At 47.7% G+C, this 18,209-nt stretch overlaps 1 protein-coding gene across 6 annotated transcripts in view; it reads right to left on the bottom strand.

The window, feature by feature from the left end:
- SLC25A22 (solute carrier family 25 member 22) overlaps positions 1-18,209 on the bottom strand; it is a 38,449-nt gene that overhangs the window by 5,120 nt on the left and 15,120 nt on the right. For 5 of the 6 annotated variants that reach the window (XM_052696220.1, XM_052696225.1, XM_052696221.1 and 2 more), the window contains exons 3-5: positions 16,850-16,975; positions 11,867-11,922; positions 6,604-6,694 (exon numbers count right to left, since the gene is read on the bottom strand). In XM_052696220.1, coding sequence (XP_052552180.1) covers positions 6,604-6,694; positions 11,867-11,922; positions 16,850-16,975 — 273 coding nt within the window. Of the gene's footprint in view, positions 1-6,603; positions 6,695-11,866; positions 11,923-14,248; positions 15,241-16,849; positions 16,976-18,209 lie in introns of those variants that run through there. The other variant, XM_052696226.1, reaches the window with a different exon arrangement.

Genomic DNA, 18,209 nt, shown 5'->3' with positions numbered 1-18,209 from the left:
TTTCCCTCCTGCCAGCCTAGTCCTTTAAACATTGACAACATCCCCAGCAGAGGCCACCAAGGAGCAAGAGGAAACAGTTCTAGCTGCTGCTTTCAACTTCTCTGACAAAAGCAACAATATGTAAAAGGTGAATGTGAGAGTCAAGAAGCAGCTCCTTTATGATTATCAACTTCTTCAACTTATCAGCCTTTTCAACCCTACTTCCTGAAGGCAAAAAAAGCAGCTTTTATACCCAACTGCTGCTGCTGAGAGACGAAGGGCACGACAGAACCCCAGTACTGCAGCTCTGTGCATTTTCTGTGCCAGAGGGCTGGAGTCACTGGGGGCATGCTCCTGTCTTACAAAACACAGCTTCCTCCCTCCCAAAGCCACAAAACCACGCAGTTAGGGATGAAAAGAGGAACTTGATGCAGAAAGGCTCAATTTTCAGAAACTGGTGAGTTCTCACCCTGTAAAAATCTCACACCACGGTGGCACCAGAAATCATTGGGAAAAAAAAAAAAAAGTGCTTTTGATCTGTTCCTTTTTTAAAAGGGGAAAAAAAAAAAAAGCAGTGAGAGATCATACAGCCAAGGGGAAACAGCCTCTTTTTTTGTTGTTTTAAACACAATGAGTACTTTCACCTTCCCACAGCCCAGCTGCTGCAGCAATAGGCAATTGCAGGTCTGAGTGCAATGAACGGAGCATTAATTGCTGCTGGGCGCCATCGCAGCACGTGCTGAGCAGCAGGCAGTGCTGGGGATTTGCTCAGCTTCCCCCAGCTGGGCATCTCCCATCTGGGCACGTCACTCTGCCCACTCCCCACCTGCCCACATGCCGCAGGGCACCCCGGGTCACAGTGGGACTGCCCTAATCCTGCTTGCCTGCCACGTCAGTGCGCCCGTTTCTCCGCCTCTCATCTTCTCCAGGCTGGGTATCAGAGCAAGCAGGGATTAGAGGCACAAGCAGAGATTATGATGGCTAAATATAAAGCTCTCCACTGGGACTGAAGGAAGAAACACCACCTAGTATTACCTTTTCAAATTCCCCTGTGGATGAAACGTGGGCAGAAGCATTGCTGCACAGCCCTTAGGCCAGCAGTGGGAGGACTCAGACACGCACAGAAGCCAGCTACCAGTCCCTCCACAACCTGGCAGAGCATCTCCTGCCTCAGCAAGAGCCCTGCAGCAACCCTGAAGCACACACTTGGCTTTCACCCAGCAAGATTGCTTTGATGCTCTGTTCAAAAGCTCAGGGAGATGCCCTGTGTGTTCATCTGTGGGCCATTACCCCAGCACACACAGATCAGCCTGCCTTGATTGAGCTCCATGGAGCCCCAGCATTGAGACTCAGTGAAGGTTTCTGTGTGTGGGTGTATTTTAGAGAGATGTTAAACAGGTACATCAAAAGCATGTAGAATGAGGGCTTTTGGTTTGCATCTCTTGGGAACCTGAGGGGAGTCCAGGAAATAAAAGCACACCAAGACAAGCAAATCTTTTGTCAGGAAGCTTAAAATTTACCATCCAAAGGTCAAACTTCCATCACAAAACTTTGCTAGTCTGCACATAAAATGAGTTGGAAAATGGATCACCTCTAGATGACAACAGAGGTTTCAACTTCAAGGCACCACAGGCTTTATCCTCAACGGTCTGAACACTGGAACATCCCAACTAACTTCAAAAGCCACAGTCTCTACAAGGACTTGGTCCAACAAATGTCAGAACAATCTTTCATCACAGCAAGAGTGTGTTAAATGTAACAAATATCCCAAATTCTGCACCGATGGAAACTGGTATACTGATGTCAAGTCGATCTTTTTCAAAAGTTTCTGAAAAATCTTGGCTGTGCAGGAGATGCCAGTGCTGGGGGAAGGACCCCAACCATTCCACAATAGGTGTGACAAGATTCCTAAAGGAAGGAAAAGTCTGACCTAAGGGAACATCCATAACAAAGCCATATTATAGGAGCCAAGATGTTCTTCCCAGCTTGGACATCACCTTCCTCACTCATAAAATAACCTCTGCCTTTGGTCTGTCCAAACAGGGTTGCACAAAGCTCCTGAAGAGTTCAAATCAAAGGCAGTCAGTTGGTTTTCTAACAATGTAAATAGCAGGAAGGGAAACAACAAGGGCCACGTTCCTTCCAGAGGCTCCTGCTGTGATTAAACAATCCACCTCCAGCTCCCTCTGGATTAACAGCTGAAAGTGACCTTACCTTCTGGCTGACCTTTGGAGGCTATGACTTCAATCCACCATAACTCTCTATGCTGCTGTATGCTAAATAAAAGGACCTCAAAGACAGTTATTCCTGAAGGGACACAGTGAGATTATGAACTCTGAACTTGCTCTTTCTCCCACCCACAAGTCTCAGAGGGTTGGATGAAGGTTATCTGCATTAAGGAAGTATCTGGGCGTCCAGCAGATAACAACAGGAGAGAACTGGCCCATTAAATTTCTTGTCAGAAAGTGGTGATGCAGTGGCACAGGCTGCCCAGGGAGTGGTGGAGTCACCACCTCTGCAGGTGTTCAAGAACAGTGAAGATGTGGCACTGAGGGACATGGTCAGTAGGCATGGTGGGGGTGGGTTGTGGTTAGACTTGGAGGCTGTTTCCAACCTTAATAATTCTGTGTTTGTATGAGTGTGTGCCAAGGTGACACAGAAGCTCAGCAGCACAAATAATGGCAGCACCTCTCCTTCCTAAACCAAAAGCCTCTCTTCACAGTCTGTGTGCACCTTGCAGCTTAAGGATCACCCAGGCCATACAATCGCTACTTATCCAGGTGCCACGAAAGAGATAGTCTGAGTATTTTAGGACAGCCTGAAAGAGGAGAGGATGGAGGAAAGAGCCCATCCAGCAAGGCAATGGAGAACAAGCTCCAGTCTCCACATCTACATGGAAGAGCAGGAAAAGTGCTATGTTTGCCTCTGGGATTACAGTCAGCTATTTCTCTTCTCCAACCAAAGCTGGACAAGAAGGGGGGCAGAAAGGAAGAAAATTTGCTGGCATCAGCAAAAGAACAATTAGTGCAACCACAGTGGTTTAAGTAGGAACCCGAGCTGCTCAGTCAGCACATCTCCAGCCTTTACTCCAGAACAGCAAATAAAATGCAGGTAAAGATGATGGGAGTGGTAAGAGAATAACATAATGACAGGCTTTGAGGAGGAAGATGAACAGCAGGAAACTCATCCAGAGACACTGCAGAGCTTTTAAGATTAAGAAATGTCTTTTATGAGAAGACATGAGACACTTTTTACTGGAGCCAAGGCAGAGCACATAGCCAAGAACCAAACCTGGCAAGCACGTGGCAAACAACAGCTATCTGGCATTAAATGCTCTGGAGATAAACATGAAGACACTTTACAGGGACCAGCTTTTAGGAAGCGCTTATCACCCAAATTCAAAGAGGACAAAAAGCTCTATAGGCAACACTTGCACCTATGGAAGTGTCCACACATACTGAGTATCTAAAAATTACTATACTTTAAATGCATGCAGGTGTACTACCAATTTACATTGCTTTCTTAGCTTCATGCCTGTGTGCTTCATATCCAAGTGCTTCACTTAGTTCCAGTGATTCTTGCTCTCACATCCTCTGCTCCGGATGATAAAGTTGCTGCTGTTTTAACAGCAGCTCTGAGTTTATGGATTTCTTAATCCATCCAGCTTCAGAAATTTAGAGAAAAATCTCATCAGTTCTCTGTAGCCTAAAGCGAAGAAGCTTCCCCTCTCACATCCTGCTTTCCCAGAAGCACAGCGATGAAGACCTACAAGAAGATGCTTCTGCAGATCCCCACTTTGGCTTGTTGGCCTGGAAACTGCAGGGACTCTAAAGGCAAAATAATCACAGGACAATGCCACGTTTCCTAGGGGGTTTCCAGTACTCACAGGCCTCCTTGTTTCTAAATGAGGTGGCATGTGAAGACCAGCACAGTAAGTTTTGTTTCTTCTGGAAACAAGAAGTGTTATCAGCAGGCTGCCACTGGTGTCAATTTGAAAATAGAAACAGGAAAAGAAGCAGAAATTAAGCCTCCTGTGAGCACATTTCTCTTGTAACAAATCCATCTGAGTTGGCCCCAGGGTGGAGAGACCTGCAGGAGCAGAACTCTCCAGGCTCAGGGGAACAAGAGCACCAATAAGGACATAAAGCCCCAATGTCAACTCCTGAAGCATCCATGAGCGCAGCCAGGAAGGGGAAAAACAAAAACAACCAAAAAAAAGAGTCTAGCACAAACCTGCAGTGATGCAGTGATACAGCCCCAAAATAGTCTTCCAGCAATCTGCAGCCAGGAACTTCCTACATCATTTGTGTTGTTTTCCATCTGGCCTTTTGGAAACAGGCCTTATGCCACATTCTTCTTCCAGCAGTTTAAAAGCAGGTTCATTTCAACATCAAGTTTTTTCAAAGCGGGGAAAAAGAAAAAAAAAGCAGCTCACTGGAAGTTGCTGAGTATCTTGAAGCTATTTTGGGCCATTTGCCACATGTCCACATTTTGTGGACATCTCCCTGTCCATAGAATGCTTCTTCAAAGCTCAAGTGGAAGCCAGACTCAGCAATTTTGATCAACAAATACTGATAAAATATGCACGTTTTGTAAAACAAGGAACTGATAAAAAACACATTTCAAGCAAGGTAAGTGCCAGCAGCTTAGCAATGAAGGCATTCAATGTTAAATAGAAGACAACAAGTCTAGAAGATTCCTGCTCTGTCTTCTAACAGAATTAGCCAGGGAGAAGGGGACAGAAGCATCTCAAGGGAGAAGCCTGCAAACAGCTTGGAAAATGGGACCAAGAGCAAGGCACCACCCTGGCAGACACCCAGCTCCATCACCCAGTGAAATAATTTTGTCACGTGAGCTGCACATGGGAAGAGATCCTGGGAACTGCCAGCAGGAAGGTGGCACACAGCCACCAGAGCATGGCTGGGCACAACCTCTCCAACAGGTTACTTTCACCATCCACATGCCTGCAACTTCCTTGCAAGCAGAAGAAAGATCCCAAAATAAGCAACTGTCCCACAGTTTCTAAGAGTCCTGGTGCTTCCTGATAATCTTTGGCCTTTCAGCAACTCCCTGCTCCCCATGCCCTAAGCAAGGTCACAGCATGTACGATACCTTCCAGTTAGATCCTAGTTTCAGGGCCTATACCAACCACAGCCAACCTGCAAGACACCTTCTTTTCCACTGCATCTTGGAATGACACCTCTAGTTAGAAATATCTTAAACTGTCTATAACCACAGTATCAAGGTTCTGTCCAACTCATTCAAGCTATCTCTACAAGCAGAGCTGACCAGACTTTGTTCATTCAAGTCCCCCACAGTAGTTGACTTCAACACCATGTGTGATGTCTAGTTCACTTGCCACCTAACCAAGGCCCAACCTTTCTTTTCCTCTAAGGGAGAAAAAAATGCTTCATAGTGAGACTCTACATATTAAGTCTTTACTTCATAGCTAGGCTACAGCAGTACATCAGGGCTTGCTGTGCTGTATGCTGCAGGGATGAGACCCACCACTTGGAAGAAGCAATGAGGACATCATCACCTCCCACCTTCTGTGCAGAGTACAGAGAGACACTATTTGAAGAGACAGACGATCACAAACAGCTGTGAGCCGATGAGTCACAGACGTACATTAAGTGCTGCTTAAAAAGACTCCAGAACAAAAAAATAGGTGTAGGAAAGGCTCAGATCCACAACCTGTGCAAATCTGCAGACTCCACTGACGTTGCTGAGCCACTGCGTTCTGGCATGGCATGTTACAGGAAGCTGTTAAACCAAGTAATTCTGGCAGAACTTTGTGTTTACAGCAAGGTGAACTGCTGGGTTAAGAGTTAAGAACTGGGATTTTATTGTAGGCAGGTTGCTTTCTAACTACTGAAAACATTGCCCTTGCTAGACCCTTCACTGTCTGTCTCTGGAGAGATGTCTTGACCTTGAAGGGAGACATGAGTGTCATCTGAATTATAAAGGAAATATTCTGGTGAAAACAGCATTAAATATCCAAGGTCTGGCTCCACACAACTGCCATACTGGTGCTTTTTACCAGCATTGAGTTCATTAACCCAACCTCTCAAACTAAACAGATAATCTTCATTTGGCATTTACATTGCCAGTGCCCTTTGCCAAACTGAAGTTCATTCATCACCTCTTCTCAGCTCTCTGGAATTATTTTCAAGCTATGAAAGGACAAGAGGGTGCTAAAGTTTAGGGTCTACACAACTTGAGTCACAATCTGTTCAAGCTACAGTCACTGAAAAGCCAGAAAGAAGACAGCAGCATCCAATGGACAAGGCTCCTCCCAGTAGCTGTCTGAGCAGCCATGAGTGCTGCTGGGTTCCTCTCAAATATGCTGCTTACAAAGTCTGGATCTGTTAACCTTGTCCAAAAGCTGTAACTATTTTTAGAAGCTTGGATAAAAACCAGTCATCTAGTGAAGAGCTTGTCACTTCCAGTTTTAGATGTTACTTCTTTAGCTCAAATGTAATCACTGGCTGAGCTGTTCAAGGTCAACTAATGTTTCAGTTATCATATCACCACATTATACCTTTACTCAGACACCCCAGCAGCCTCATCCCAAGAGCTACTGTCTTTTAAGTTAAATGCTTAAGGTCTGCATCCTTTACTCACCCATCTTTGGAGAGGTGATGCCGGAAGAAGTCATTGGCTGCCAGTTTGATAGCCTTTTCTGGTGTCACTAGAGTCAGGTTCACTGCAGCACCTAGAAAGGAAGAGAGGAAAAACCCACTGGAGAATGAGAATGAAAGAAGGAGCAGTTAACAGAATTATTTAGAAACGCATTGCAGCTCAAAATCGAGGACAGAAGAGCTGGAGGTTGGCTGATAGCAGCTGGTACCTCTGCAGGGACTTCAGCTAGTGCTGCACAAACTCCTGAGGTCGGATGGTTGCTCTTATGTATCACCACTGGGTGTCACCCTCTGAGCAGTTGCTCAGTAGGACAGTTGAGCTGGCTTTCTGTCCGTTGCAAGCCATGGCTAGGCTGGCCTGCTTACCATGGACCAGGGCTGTAAACAACCCTCACTCCCATTACCCACTGAACTTTCTTTTGTCAGGAGCAAAAAGCAGCAAATCCCTGCATTGAGCCTGCCACAATGAGCAGCCTGCAGGGCCTGGAGGGCTTTGGGACAAGCATTAGCACAACACAACAGCTGGCAGGCAGCTTTCAAGCCACCCTGGAGATAACAAGCTGAAGGGATGGCTGGTCCCATCTGAACACTTCAGGTTGGGCACCATTAGATCAGTGCTCCAGAATATTCTCTTCCCTTTGAACGTTACAGCTCAGAAAGTCCTCCAGTAGATAATGCTAAGATTTCCCAGCCTCTGCATTGAGCTCCACACCTTTCAGGGGAGCTTGGTACTTGCAAACAATCTAAACATCTTTGCAAGACTAAATACAAACTTGCCTTTGCCAGGGTACACTTTTGCATTTGGACCTGCTGTGGAGATCAAAACAACTAATCCCAAAACTCAGGTTTCCAAAGACAAGCCCGCACTCACACTAACCTTTGAAGATCTGGGGCCATGTTTTCAGGAGGGACGAGCTCAAATTAACAGGAAGTGTAAGGGCTCAACAGACCTACGGAAAGTCAACTCAACTCTATTCCTGAGGATGAGCTTCTGCCTCCCTCCTTTCAAACATGGTTACAGAACCCATAAATAAGATGTGGAAAAACACAGGCTTGGGGGACATTCTTCAGATGAGGAAGTGGAGAGGCATCACAGCTGGGACTGGGACACGGGAATCCTTGAATCTGCTTCCCCTGCTCAAGGACGCATCTCCATCATATGGGAAGTCCCCATCAGAAATAGACAGCATTGACAGGACAGCCTGACACATTTTTCTCTCTCTGACAGCAACATTCAAGTTTTGTGAATCCACACAGCCTGATTTTCAAGTGAAATGGCTACTTGCAGAACATTTCATCAAGTGCCAAGTGGAAGACAACCTCAGCATTGCTCCTAACAGTAAGGAAGTAACTGCCTGTAGAGTACTGAGACAGCATAAATCACCTTTTCTTTAGGGGGAAAAAAAAAAAAAAAGAAGAAGAAAAAAGAATGTATTTGCTATTCTAACAGATGCACAAAGGGTTTCTCAAAAGAAAGAAATATAAACCCAAAACATCAAGGAAAATATCTAAGTGTTGACATGTCCTGACATCCTCCAGGAACCATGGAGGCTTTCACATCAATTTCTCCTCCGACTGCAAATAAAATGGAGGGAAATAAAACATGCAAAAGATAGGGGAAAGTTAACCAGTCTGTTTTTTCCTACATCTTTGATATTTTCAGCAAAGCTGCTTAGCAGAGAATGGATAATCCCTGTCCTCAATAATCCATAACAGCTTCAAATCACTGGAGGAGGAGAAATGAGATACTTCAGCTGCTGGCTGGATGCTTTCCATGGTGTTTTCTACCTGGTTACAAAAACCTTGCAGCTCTTCAATTCTAGCTATGCCAACGACTGTATTTCCCTAATTAAAGCTAATTGTGGCCTATAGGCAATGCTGCATGTATCTGAAGCAATGGCAGGCGACTAGAATGCAAAATAAATTGTAATCATTAAATTAAAAAAAATGTTTGGAAAGGTAGGAAAGAACCACAAAGATTGAAATCAAGTTGTTAGAGGCAGAAACAGTTAGTTGTTTGCCTGCTAAATTGTTAAGTGCCTTTTCTCACTGAGCCCTAGGTTCTGTTATTAAACACATTTTTCATAGAAGCTCTTATATACCAACAACAGGCTACATAACAGAGAACTGAATCACTCTACTTCTGACCCCAGTGCAGCATTAGCACTCTTGCTAATAAACCCTAAGCAACCAAGCTGACTTACAAAAAGGGAAGGAGGGCACATCCCACTTTGTTGGGTCATCTCATGGAAAAATAAGCTGGTGTTTTCTCATGCCAGAAAACAGAGGCAGCTCCTCACCAAAGACATCAGAAACAAACCAAAGTTGAGGAAGCTGGGCAGTGAATAGGTAGAACCAGGGCAACATAAATGTTAACTATCCCAAACATTAATAGGGTACACTGAAGTCCCGAAAACTTGGCATGGCCCCGGCAGTCTGGGGTAATTTTGGCAGGCAGCGTGTGAATGGGGGTGACGTGGGAGATATTATTAACAGAGGCAAGGGAAGGCTGACACACTACTGTAACACTGTGCTAAGAATATACATCAAACAAGGTGCAGCTAAACTCCAAACGTCATCAACAGCAAAGGACATTTCTCCAGCCTGATCCAGGCCTGTGGCTCCTGCCAGCTAGGTTAAATGTCCGCTCTACAAATAGCAGCGGGACTTTCCAGGACACGTGCTGGGATCTGTAGGTGACTTCTGGATGGTTTGTACCAGGGATTGGAAAGGGCTTCTGCCAGACTCTCCTTCCATTGGTGTCCAGAAAGTCCAGAAGCCCAGGGCACTATGAATTATGAATTCATTTGCTTGACGTCACACCTGAAGGCAGCCCGCAGACATCCCTTAGCACAGGCAGGGAGATACAACACCACCCAGCTTTGAGGCACTGCTGCTACCTAGATATGGAGAAAGAACTTGAGAAAATCCTCTTATTTCTCAGCCAAACAAGGCCAAGAACACCTGTAGTTTCAGAGAAGAATTTGAAAGAAACATTGAGATTGTCACATGCACCAGAATTTTCACTATGAGCTACACATACGGAGCTGGGAGCGTGTCACGTGCTGCCCATAAGATCTAACAGGATGACTTGCAGAAAAGTAGCCTGCAGGATCAAGCCTCTCTTCTGTCTGCACCAGTGAGCTTTGGTTCGCACATGAAAAAGGCCTGATGTCACAGAGTGGGGAAGGCTGGGTCCAAGCAGACCCTTTTCTGTCCTCTGACAGAGGACAAGTGTCCTGCAGGGATGATCACTGTGCTTGTGACCACCATGGGACACAGCAGCTGCCGCTCTAGCCTCTTAACAAACAATCCTCCTAATTTCAGCTTAACATCTGAAAATAAGCGCTTGTGAGTCATAGCACAACCTCTGCTGTGGAGCTGGGACAGACGGAAGGGGCAAGAATCCACCCTACCGTCTGATTTCCATCTCCCACCAGCTGCAACTCTGAGCTGTATTTTTATCTTCTTCCCAGAAAATATGCTTTCTACAAGTCTTGGATGTATTTTACTGTCTCATCTCTCACTGAGAAGGAGGAAAGGGCTTCTAATATCAGCTCCCATAACTGAGGTACAGAGAAAAGGACCGCTGTACTTGGAAGACTCATTTTAGCATCCTGGCCATACTGACACATCTGTGAGTTTCAGGCTGCAGCTGTTCACACAACCTTTATCCAAACCCAGCTCCTCGTTCAGTAATTGGAGGGGACAAGTTCAAGCCATTATCAGCTCTCAAATGCAGGAAATGAGGTTAGTGGGAAACAGACCAAGTCATCTGGACTCATCACTGCTCCTACACAACAGGTGGGAAAAGAAAGAACTATCTAAAACCCTCTGTCTTCTTCGAGATTTCTGCTTGGAAATGAAATGTGGCCTGGAGGTGCATATCCTTGTCCCTTCCAGGATTGCAGAGTCTCTCTCAAGGGCCCTGACAGCCCTACAATCTCCTGTGTGAGTTCCCAGGAACAACTTCTTCCCTCTGCTCCCCAGGAAGCTGCCTGCCAATGGGTATTTATGGCCAAAGTTAAGGCATGCATCGTTCCTGGCTAGGAATACAGGAGGATCTTGTGGAAAAAGGCAAGGGGAACACATTGCTGCTAGCACTGAGCATGGAGCTTGCCAGGATTCCTCAGGGTTATTTGCCCTGTTGCCTGCTCCCAGAAGAGCTGAAATAAAGCAGCCAATCCATCCCCAGCGTCCACCTCACTCCCCCAAAACGCCCACCAGCAAGTTTGGCAAGAGACACCGCCTTGGCAGCCAGCTGTTGTTCCAACAATGGATGGCCACAGAGACTGTGCTTCCTTAGGAACTATGGAGGGATTGGCAGGAGCTGCTGCCTCTGCCAACAGCAAGGAGCCAGCATCTCCAGACTCTTGCTTGAGAAAGAAGCAAGGACTCATTTAAACAATGCTGTCCTTTAATGAGGCTTTATCAGTGAATGAGCGTCACAAAGAACGCTATCTGAACACACTATTTATCTCAGAGATAAAAACTGCGCATTCAGGCAATTGATTACCAGTATGTAACGTGAACTAGAGTTCAGCATCAACTATGCCAGCTGGACTGTGTTGACAGCCAAGGCTATAAATTCCATGTTTTCCTTTACTATGATTGAAATCAGAATTTAGCCTGCAATTCTCTCCAAAATGTTTAGAAACTTTCAAGAATTCTGCATTAAAACTAGAAAAAGTATCAACAGAACTCACTGCTACAATGGACAGCCTAAACCACAGAGCCAGGAGACTTCTAGAAGGCTAGCACATAGTGTCAGAACAGCTGGAGTTCCATCATGAACCATCCTTTTTTTTTTACAGCTCCAAACAGGCCTGATCCCATTGGCACAGGCTCTGACATAAATTCAATTAGCAACAACAAAGTAAGACACTTTGAGACCTTTGCAACTACCGCTCTGATGAAAGCTATGGTGCCCAAGGTTGGGAAGTGCACACCTGCAGTCCTGGGACAGTAGCTCCATGTAAACTGCAAGTAAAGATGACCTTTGGTGAATAATTTAACACCAGAATAGGCGTGGGAGGACTCCAGTCCCAGATGGTGGATTGCTGAGCAGACATCTGGCATGGAGCAGTCTACTTTCACACACAGCTGCAGGTGTCAACATCTGTGGGTATTGCTACGGTATTGCACTACAAGCCAGAGAATACAGGCTTCTCCTCCCACACATACACACCAGTGCTTGCAGAGCAAAGCCATACAGAGCTAGAGGAGCCTGCCTCAGCCCTTCTTACCTCTGTACATGCCAAAGTAGCCTTCCGAACGAATAGTTTTAATGAGGCAGTCAGACCTGCGAACAAAACAGAGAGAGATAAACCACAGCAGCTCAAAGGTGGGTGGGAGCAGAGCAAACAAAACTAATCTCCTGGAGTGGTTTTCATTTACAATGTCAGCAAAACCCCGAGCCGGGAGGGGAACAACGTCAGCCGCTGAATGCGCCATTGTTCCGGCTGAGTCCAACTTCAGCCCCTAATTCACAGGGGCTTTGAAACCCCCGGCTTGCCCCACGCATGCTGTCTGCTTTCTAGAAACACAAAAGGGAAAAATGTCACTGCGAGGGCTGTTTATCCAGGGTCCCCAGTGGAGAATGCGTATGCGATGCTCCAACAATCAGCTCCTCGTGCACATACTTTTAAATCCAGCTCTGGAAAGGGAGCAAGGAGGGGGGTCTAACCCGCCCAACGCTCGACTTACTCCATGAAATTTGACACAAGGCACACAAACACGAGGTGACCTGAGCGCTCAGTCATCTGTGGCCTCCCACTCAGCTCCCAGCGCTGACTTTTAACACTCTGCCTCCCCCAGCAGCAGCAGCAGCAGCGCTAGAGCTCAAGCCTGAGGAGGCAGCATCGAGTGCCACTGAGGTCAGCTCCTGACAGAAAGCTGTCACTTCCTTTGTTTTCGCTGCATTTCCTTCAGATCTAAAAGCTTTGTACACACACGCACAGTTCAGGAAGCACAAACTCAGCTGCTGGCTGAAGGTTGCTCTGAAGTCTCTAGGAAGGGGCAGGTGCTCGCTGTGGCTGTGCTGGAAGGGAGAAGTGTGCATGCAAGGAGGAAAAGGCTCTTTAAAGCAGTGATAAGGGAAATGTAGTTGAAAATGGGAATATGTTTCTGAGAGACTGGGCAACATAAAGAGGAAGCTTCACATCTGCTCTGCAGTAGTGCTGAGGTGGGAGAGAAGGAAATGCAGGCTTCTCTTGAGGTCTTTTTGCCTTCTTTGGCCAAGGTGGTTTTTAGGGTAATACATTTGCAAACAGCCCACCTGTAGTGCAGCCAAGCCAAGGCAGTGAGCCTCTCTGCTTTTCTATGCCCCTGTGCCATGACTCCTCCACCCCTTTGGACACTGTTCTTCTTCCATATCCTCATCAAGCTCTTCCAATGTGATGCTGGAGACAAGGCATCTTCCCTAAGTCATCAGCGCTGCTGAACAAGCCAGAGCAGAGAGGAGTGGGAAGAGCTGCCTCCACACCAAGCTCATACAGCCCTGCTGCATCACTGTGAGCCCTGTACCTCGCTCCCCACCCCTCGTGCTGCTGCAAAAGCAGTGAAGCCAAGGCCATGCCTGCCTTATTTCCTTTGCTCTGAAGAAGGGTGCCAGGAGCCACAGCTAAAATTATGCAGAACAGTGCATGGGGCACACAGTCAAAAACCCAGTTCTTTCCATACTCCAGGCCTGCTTCAAAGCATCTTTGGCTCTCACCAGGCAAGATTTACATAATTTTTCCAATCAAATCATCCTACACTCCCCTCAGAAGCAACACACGCTGTCTTAAAATGAAAAAGCTGAAGTTTTAAATGAATTCTTTGGCTTCCTGGGGGCTCAGCAGACACTTCTGAGATCTGGTATCAAAGGGCATGCAGTATTTCCTGAAAAACAAGCCCCTATAGCTGGGGAGCATAGATAAGCCCTCCCAGTATGCACCTATCTTAAGGGTATTGCTGAGGACACACTACACGCTTGGAACAGCATCCTCTCAGTTCCATTCCCTTGCTTGTCAAGGCAGTACACTGGACAGCCTGATGTTATCTGGATGTGTTATCCCTGTTAGTTCCTTGTTCTTGCTGGCCTCTGGGCCCCCAGAAGACTCTTATTCCCACTGGTTCAAGCTCACTTTTCACATGCCAGAGCAATGTCTTCCACGCTACTCATTCACATTCAGGCTTTGTCTTGAAAGGAGTCAGCTCAGATACACGAGGTAAATCCATTGATTCCTTAACAGTGTTTCATCTCCCAGTCGACCACGGTTACAGAGCAGATCTGCAGCTGGCTGCTGGGGATTAAAAGTTTCTCTCCTCTTGAGCCCCTCCAGAGCTACGGCATGCTGCCATTTGCTCCCAGGTTGGTGCCTACAAATCCTCCATCCTGCTCTCCCTCTCCCTTGCCGTGGTCAAACCAAGAGAGCCAACTTGAAAAGAGAGGAGGAATGGCAGCAGGTCCCACCTCAGCAACGCAGGCAGCACACATCCCAACCTACCTCAGTTCCTCAGGTGCCTCTATATAATAGGTTTGAAGCCCTGAAACTGGAGGGTAAGGTGGCTGAGAATGAGGTGGAGGGACAACCTCCAAGCTTTTCTAAGGGAGGCGGTCGCTTCATGCTTGAAGACTGCCTTACCCGATGGGATGCTGAGGGAGCTGGCAGAGGTGATTGCTGAACCACTCTCTGTCATCTTTGAGAGGTCTTGGAGAATGGGGGAGGTGCCTGAAGACTGGAGGATAGCCAATGTCACTCTGGTCTTCAAAAAGGACAGGAAGGAAGATCCAGGCAATTACAGGCCAGTCAGCCTCGCCTCTGTCCCTGGAAAGGTGATGGAACAGCTTGTGCTGGATGCCACCTCCAGACAGCTGGAAGAAAAGGAGGTTATCAGGAGTAGTCAGCACGGGTTCACCATGGGGAGTTTGTGCTTGACCAACCTGATGGCCTTCTACAATGTTGTCTCTGGCTGGGTGGATGGGGGGAGAGCAGTGGATGTAGTCTACCTTGATTTCAGCAAAGCATTTGATACTGTCTCCCACGACATCCTTATAACAAAGCTGAGGAAGTGTGGGATAGATGAGTGGACAGTGAGGTGGATTGAGAACTGGCTGACTGGCAGAGCACAGAGGGTCGTCGTTGGTGGTGCAGAGTCCAGATGGAGACCTTAACTGTCGGTGTTCCTCAGGGGTCAGTGCTGGGTCCGGTCTTGTTCAACATCTTCATCAATGACCTTGATGAGGGGATAGTGGCCACCTTCAGCAAGTTTGCTGATGGTATGAAGTTGGGAGGATTGGCTGACACGCCCGAAGGCTGCGCTGCCATTCAGCGAGACCTGGACAGGCTGGAGAGCTGGGCAGTAAGAAAGCAGATGAGGTTTAACAAAAGCAAGTGTAGAGTCTTGCATCTAGGGAGGAATAATTGCAGGCTTCAGTACAGGTTGGGTGACCTGTTGGAGGAGCTCTGTGGAGAGGGAACTGGGTGTCCTGGTGGACAACAGGTTGGCCATGAGCCAGCAGTGTGCCCTTGTGGCCAAAAAAAGGCCAATGGCATCCTGGGGTGCATTAAAAAGAGCGTGGCCAGCAGGTCGAGGAAGGTGATCCTCCCCCTCTACTCTGCCCTGGTAAAGCCTCATCTGGAGCACTGCGTCCAGTTCTGGGCTCCCCAGTACAAAAAAGACAGGAATCTCTTGGAAAGAGTCCAGCAGAGGGCCACAGAGATGGTGAAGGGCCTGGAGCATCTCTGCTATGAGGAAAGGCTGAGTGAACTGGGTCTGTTCAGCCTTGAGAAAAGAAGACAGAGGTAGCCTGATCCAGGTCTATAAATATCTAAGGTGTGGGGGCAGAGTGGCGAGGCTGGACTCTTTTCTGCAGTGTGTGGAGACAGGACAAGGGGAAACAGCCAGAAACTGCAGCATAGGAAGTTCCGCACAAATGTGCGCAAGAACTTCTTTACAGTGAGGTGACGGAGCACTGGAACAGGCTGCCCAGGGAGGTGGTGGAGTCTCCTTCTCTGGAGATGTTCAAGACCTGCCTGCACACCTACTTGTGCGACCTGGTGTAGGGAACCTGCTTTGGCAGGGGGGTTGGACTCAATGACCTCTGGAAGTCTCTTCCAACCCCTATGATTCTGCGATTCTGTGATTCTGATTCTTCTCAATGCCGTGGGCTTGAGGCTCTTCAGTTGCTGCTGCCTGCCACCAGCCAGCAACTCAGGGTGCCGGACACAGAAGGAACGAGAGGCAAGGCGAGACATGAGGCTGCATCCTGACAGCACAGGGAGCAGAGAGCGCTGTAACTGTCAAGGGGGGCACCAGTCTGGTGCTTGTTGCCTACAACCAAGTTCACACATAATTACACATCAGCAGCTAGAGCAAGGAGGGCCAGAGACTGAAACACTCAACACAACGCTTCCTTCCTATTCCCCCTGTGCTCCAAATTCACCTGGGCAGGGATGTGAAGTATAACCAGTGTGGAAGAGCAGGAAGCAGGCAGCACAGCTTCTGAACAAAGAAGCAGGAGTACAGGACACACACACTGCCTTCAGTCCCAGCCCTCTTTTGCCCGTCAACAATACAGAATTTTTTAAAAAAACTAAGGCTTGTCTCTGTATTGTAAGAGAAAGCATCTCATGCTAAGTACAGCTCGTGTTCCCACAACAGACACGCAAAGCACAGGAGGGCTGGATATACACTTGTGCCTTCCCTTCCTAACGCTCACAGCACAATTTCTTGGACAAAGGACTGATGGGAAACTACAGTGTGTGTCAACCTGTGATGTTTCAGAAGGACTGCACTGCAGTGCTCAAGAGCAGGAATAGGTGATTGTGCCCTTTTTAAAGCACGCAGCAAAGGAAGAGGTTGTTACCTCCAGTATGACAGTGAGGGAAATGAAAGAGCCAGAGATTTTCCCAAGTGCTTGGTTGTGGCTTAGAAGAGAAACAAACCAGGCTTTCTCTGCTGAGCCCTCCCTGCCCTTTTGACCAGTGCTGATGAGCAGAGAACACACTGCTCCCAAGAAAGGGACACAAACAGATGCACCCTCAGCAGATCTCACCTGCTGGGCTCAGCAGCCAGAACAGACACTTTGCTTGTTTTAGCACAGCTTGCTTTGAGATTGTCCCCTGGCTTTCTTGGGGACAATCAGTTCCTGGAAATGCTGAGCTCACCTGAAAGAAGTAACAACGTAGAAGGATGCCCTGCTGAAAGCCCAGTGGCAAGCTGCCTGTGCACAGTGTACTCACATGCTGGTGTACATCCGCTGGCCATTCTGCTGGTTCTGCAGGCGAGTTTTTGCCAAGTCAATGGGAAATACACAGGTGACCCCAATCAGCCCAGCTATCCCTCCATTGATCAGCTTGGCAGGTAAACTGTAAGGAGACAAGAAGCAGATGTCTTAGTCCTGGGATAACTCCAGGGGAGGGAGAGAAGAACGAATGTGCATCAGTGCAACCAGGCAATTAGCATGTCACTGTGTGATAAGGCTGTCCACCCCAAGCATGCAGAGAGCTCTGCCGCAAGGCAAAGCTCAGCCCTTGCTGTACATATGGGGTAGGAGGGAAAGGCAGCACACAGCACCAGGACAAACCACTGCTGACAAGGACCTGCTTTGCATCGAGTGCTCTGTGCAGACAGACTTTGGTCAGGGCCGGCTGGCATTCAAGGCAGCAGGTTTGCTGGCAAGTGGTTCCCAGTGCTGTAATCAGATACACACCTAATGAGAGGTTTGTGGCATGTCACCTGCTCCTGTTACGTGGGACAGAGCATGGCAGAAGCGCAGCCAGCTACAGATCCACAAAGCCATTTCCGGACCCACTGCTGGGGGAAAAGACACGTGAGCCCAGCAGAACACTGGCAGCCACGTGGCTCAGTGGGCTGGCAGAGCAACACGCGGCACAGAGACATGAGCTCGTACTTCTCAGTGACACCAAAACCTGTTGGCTGAGCGTGCTTCAAAACTGTGGGGCTTTTTCCACTCATCCTTCTGTTCCCAGAGGGAATTCCTGGAATCTAGAAGCAGCACTGATTGAACACCAGAGCAGCTAAACACGAGTTCCCAGCAAATTCAATTACTCAAAATGCCCAGTACTTACATGCTCAATAAACCACTATACACTGAGACAAAGGAAGCCTGTTGGAGTCAGCTCTCTCCAATAAAGCAGGGGACATGGTTCCCTGAACACAGGATGTGTTAGATATTAAAGTGATGGCAGACAGCAGCCAAGCATGAGCATACAGCTGGGCCAGACTGCAAGACCTCGAGACTCTGCTGCCTCAGGGATCCTAGCATCACAGTCAGAGAGGGAATAGCAGTGCCTGCAAACTCATGCCTCAGGACACAGGGAAATTTCAGACAGTAAATACGCCTCATGGTGTACTCCTCACCTAACCCACTGAGACAATGAATGCTGAGGGTAGAGCAATACTTGTGTGTCAAGATGGAGGTTCCACTGTATTATAAGACTGGACCATATCAGCCTCCCCACGTTCAGCTCTGAATCACTGCTGGCAGGCTGCAAATGCCAGCCATGCATTGTGCAGCCTCAGCTCTGTCACCACTTCTTTAAGTGTCTCTGAGACACCCAGAGCAGGCAGACACTTGCC

The sequence above is a fragment of the Tympanuchus pallidicinctus genome, unplaced genomic scaffold, assembly GCF_026119805.1.
Source record: "Tympanuchus pallidicinctus isolate F22 unplaced genomic scaffold, pur_lepc_1.0 scaffold3, whole genome shotgun sequence".
NCBI classification, from domain to species: Eukaryota; Metazoa; Chordata; class Aves; order Galliformes; family Phasianidae; genus Tympanuchus; species Tympanuchus pallidicinctus.
The sequence above is the reverse complement of the archived record's forward strand: the minus strand, read 5'-3'. Positions and strand labels throughout refer to the sequence as shown.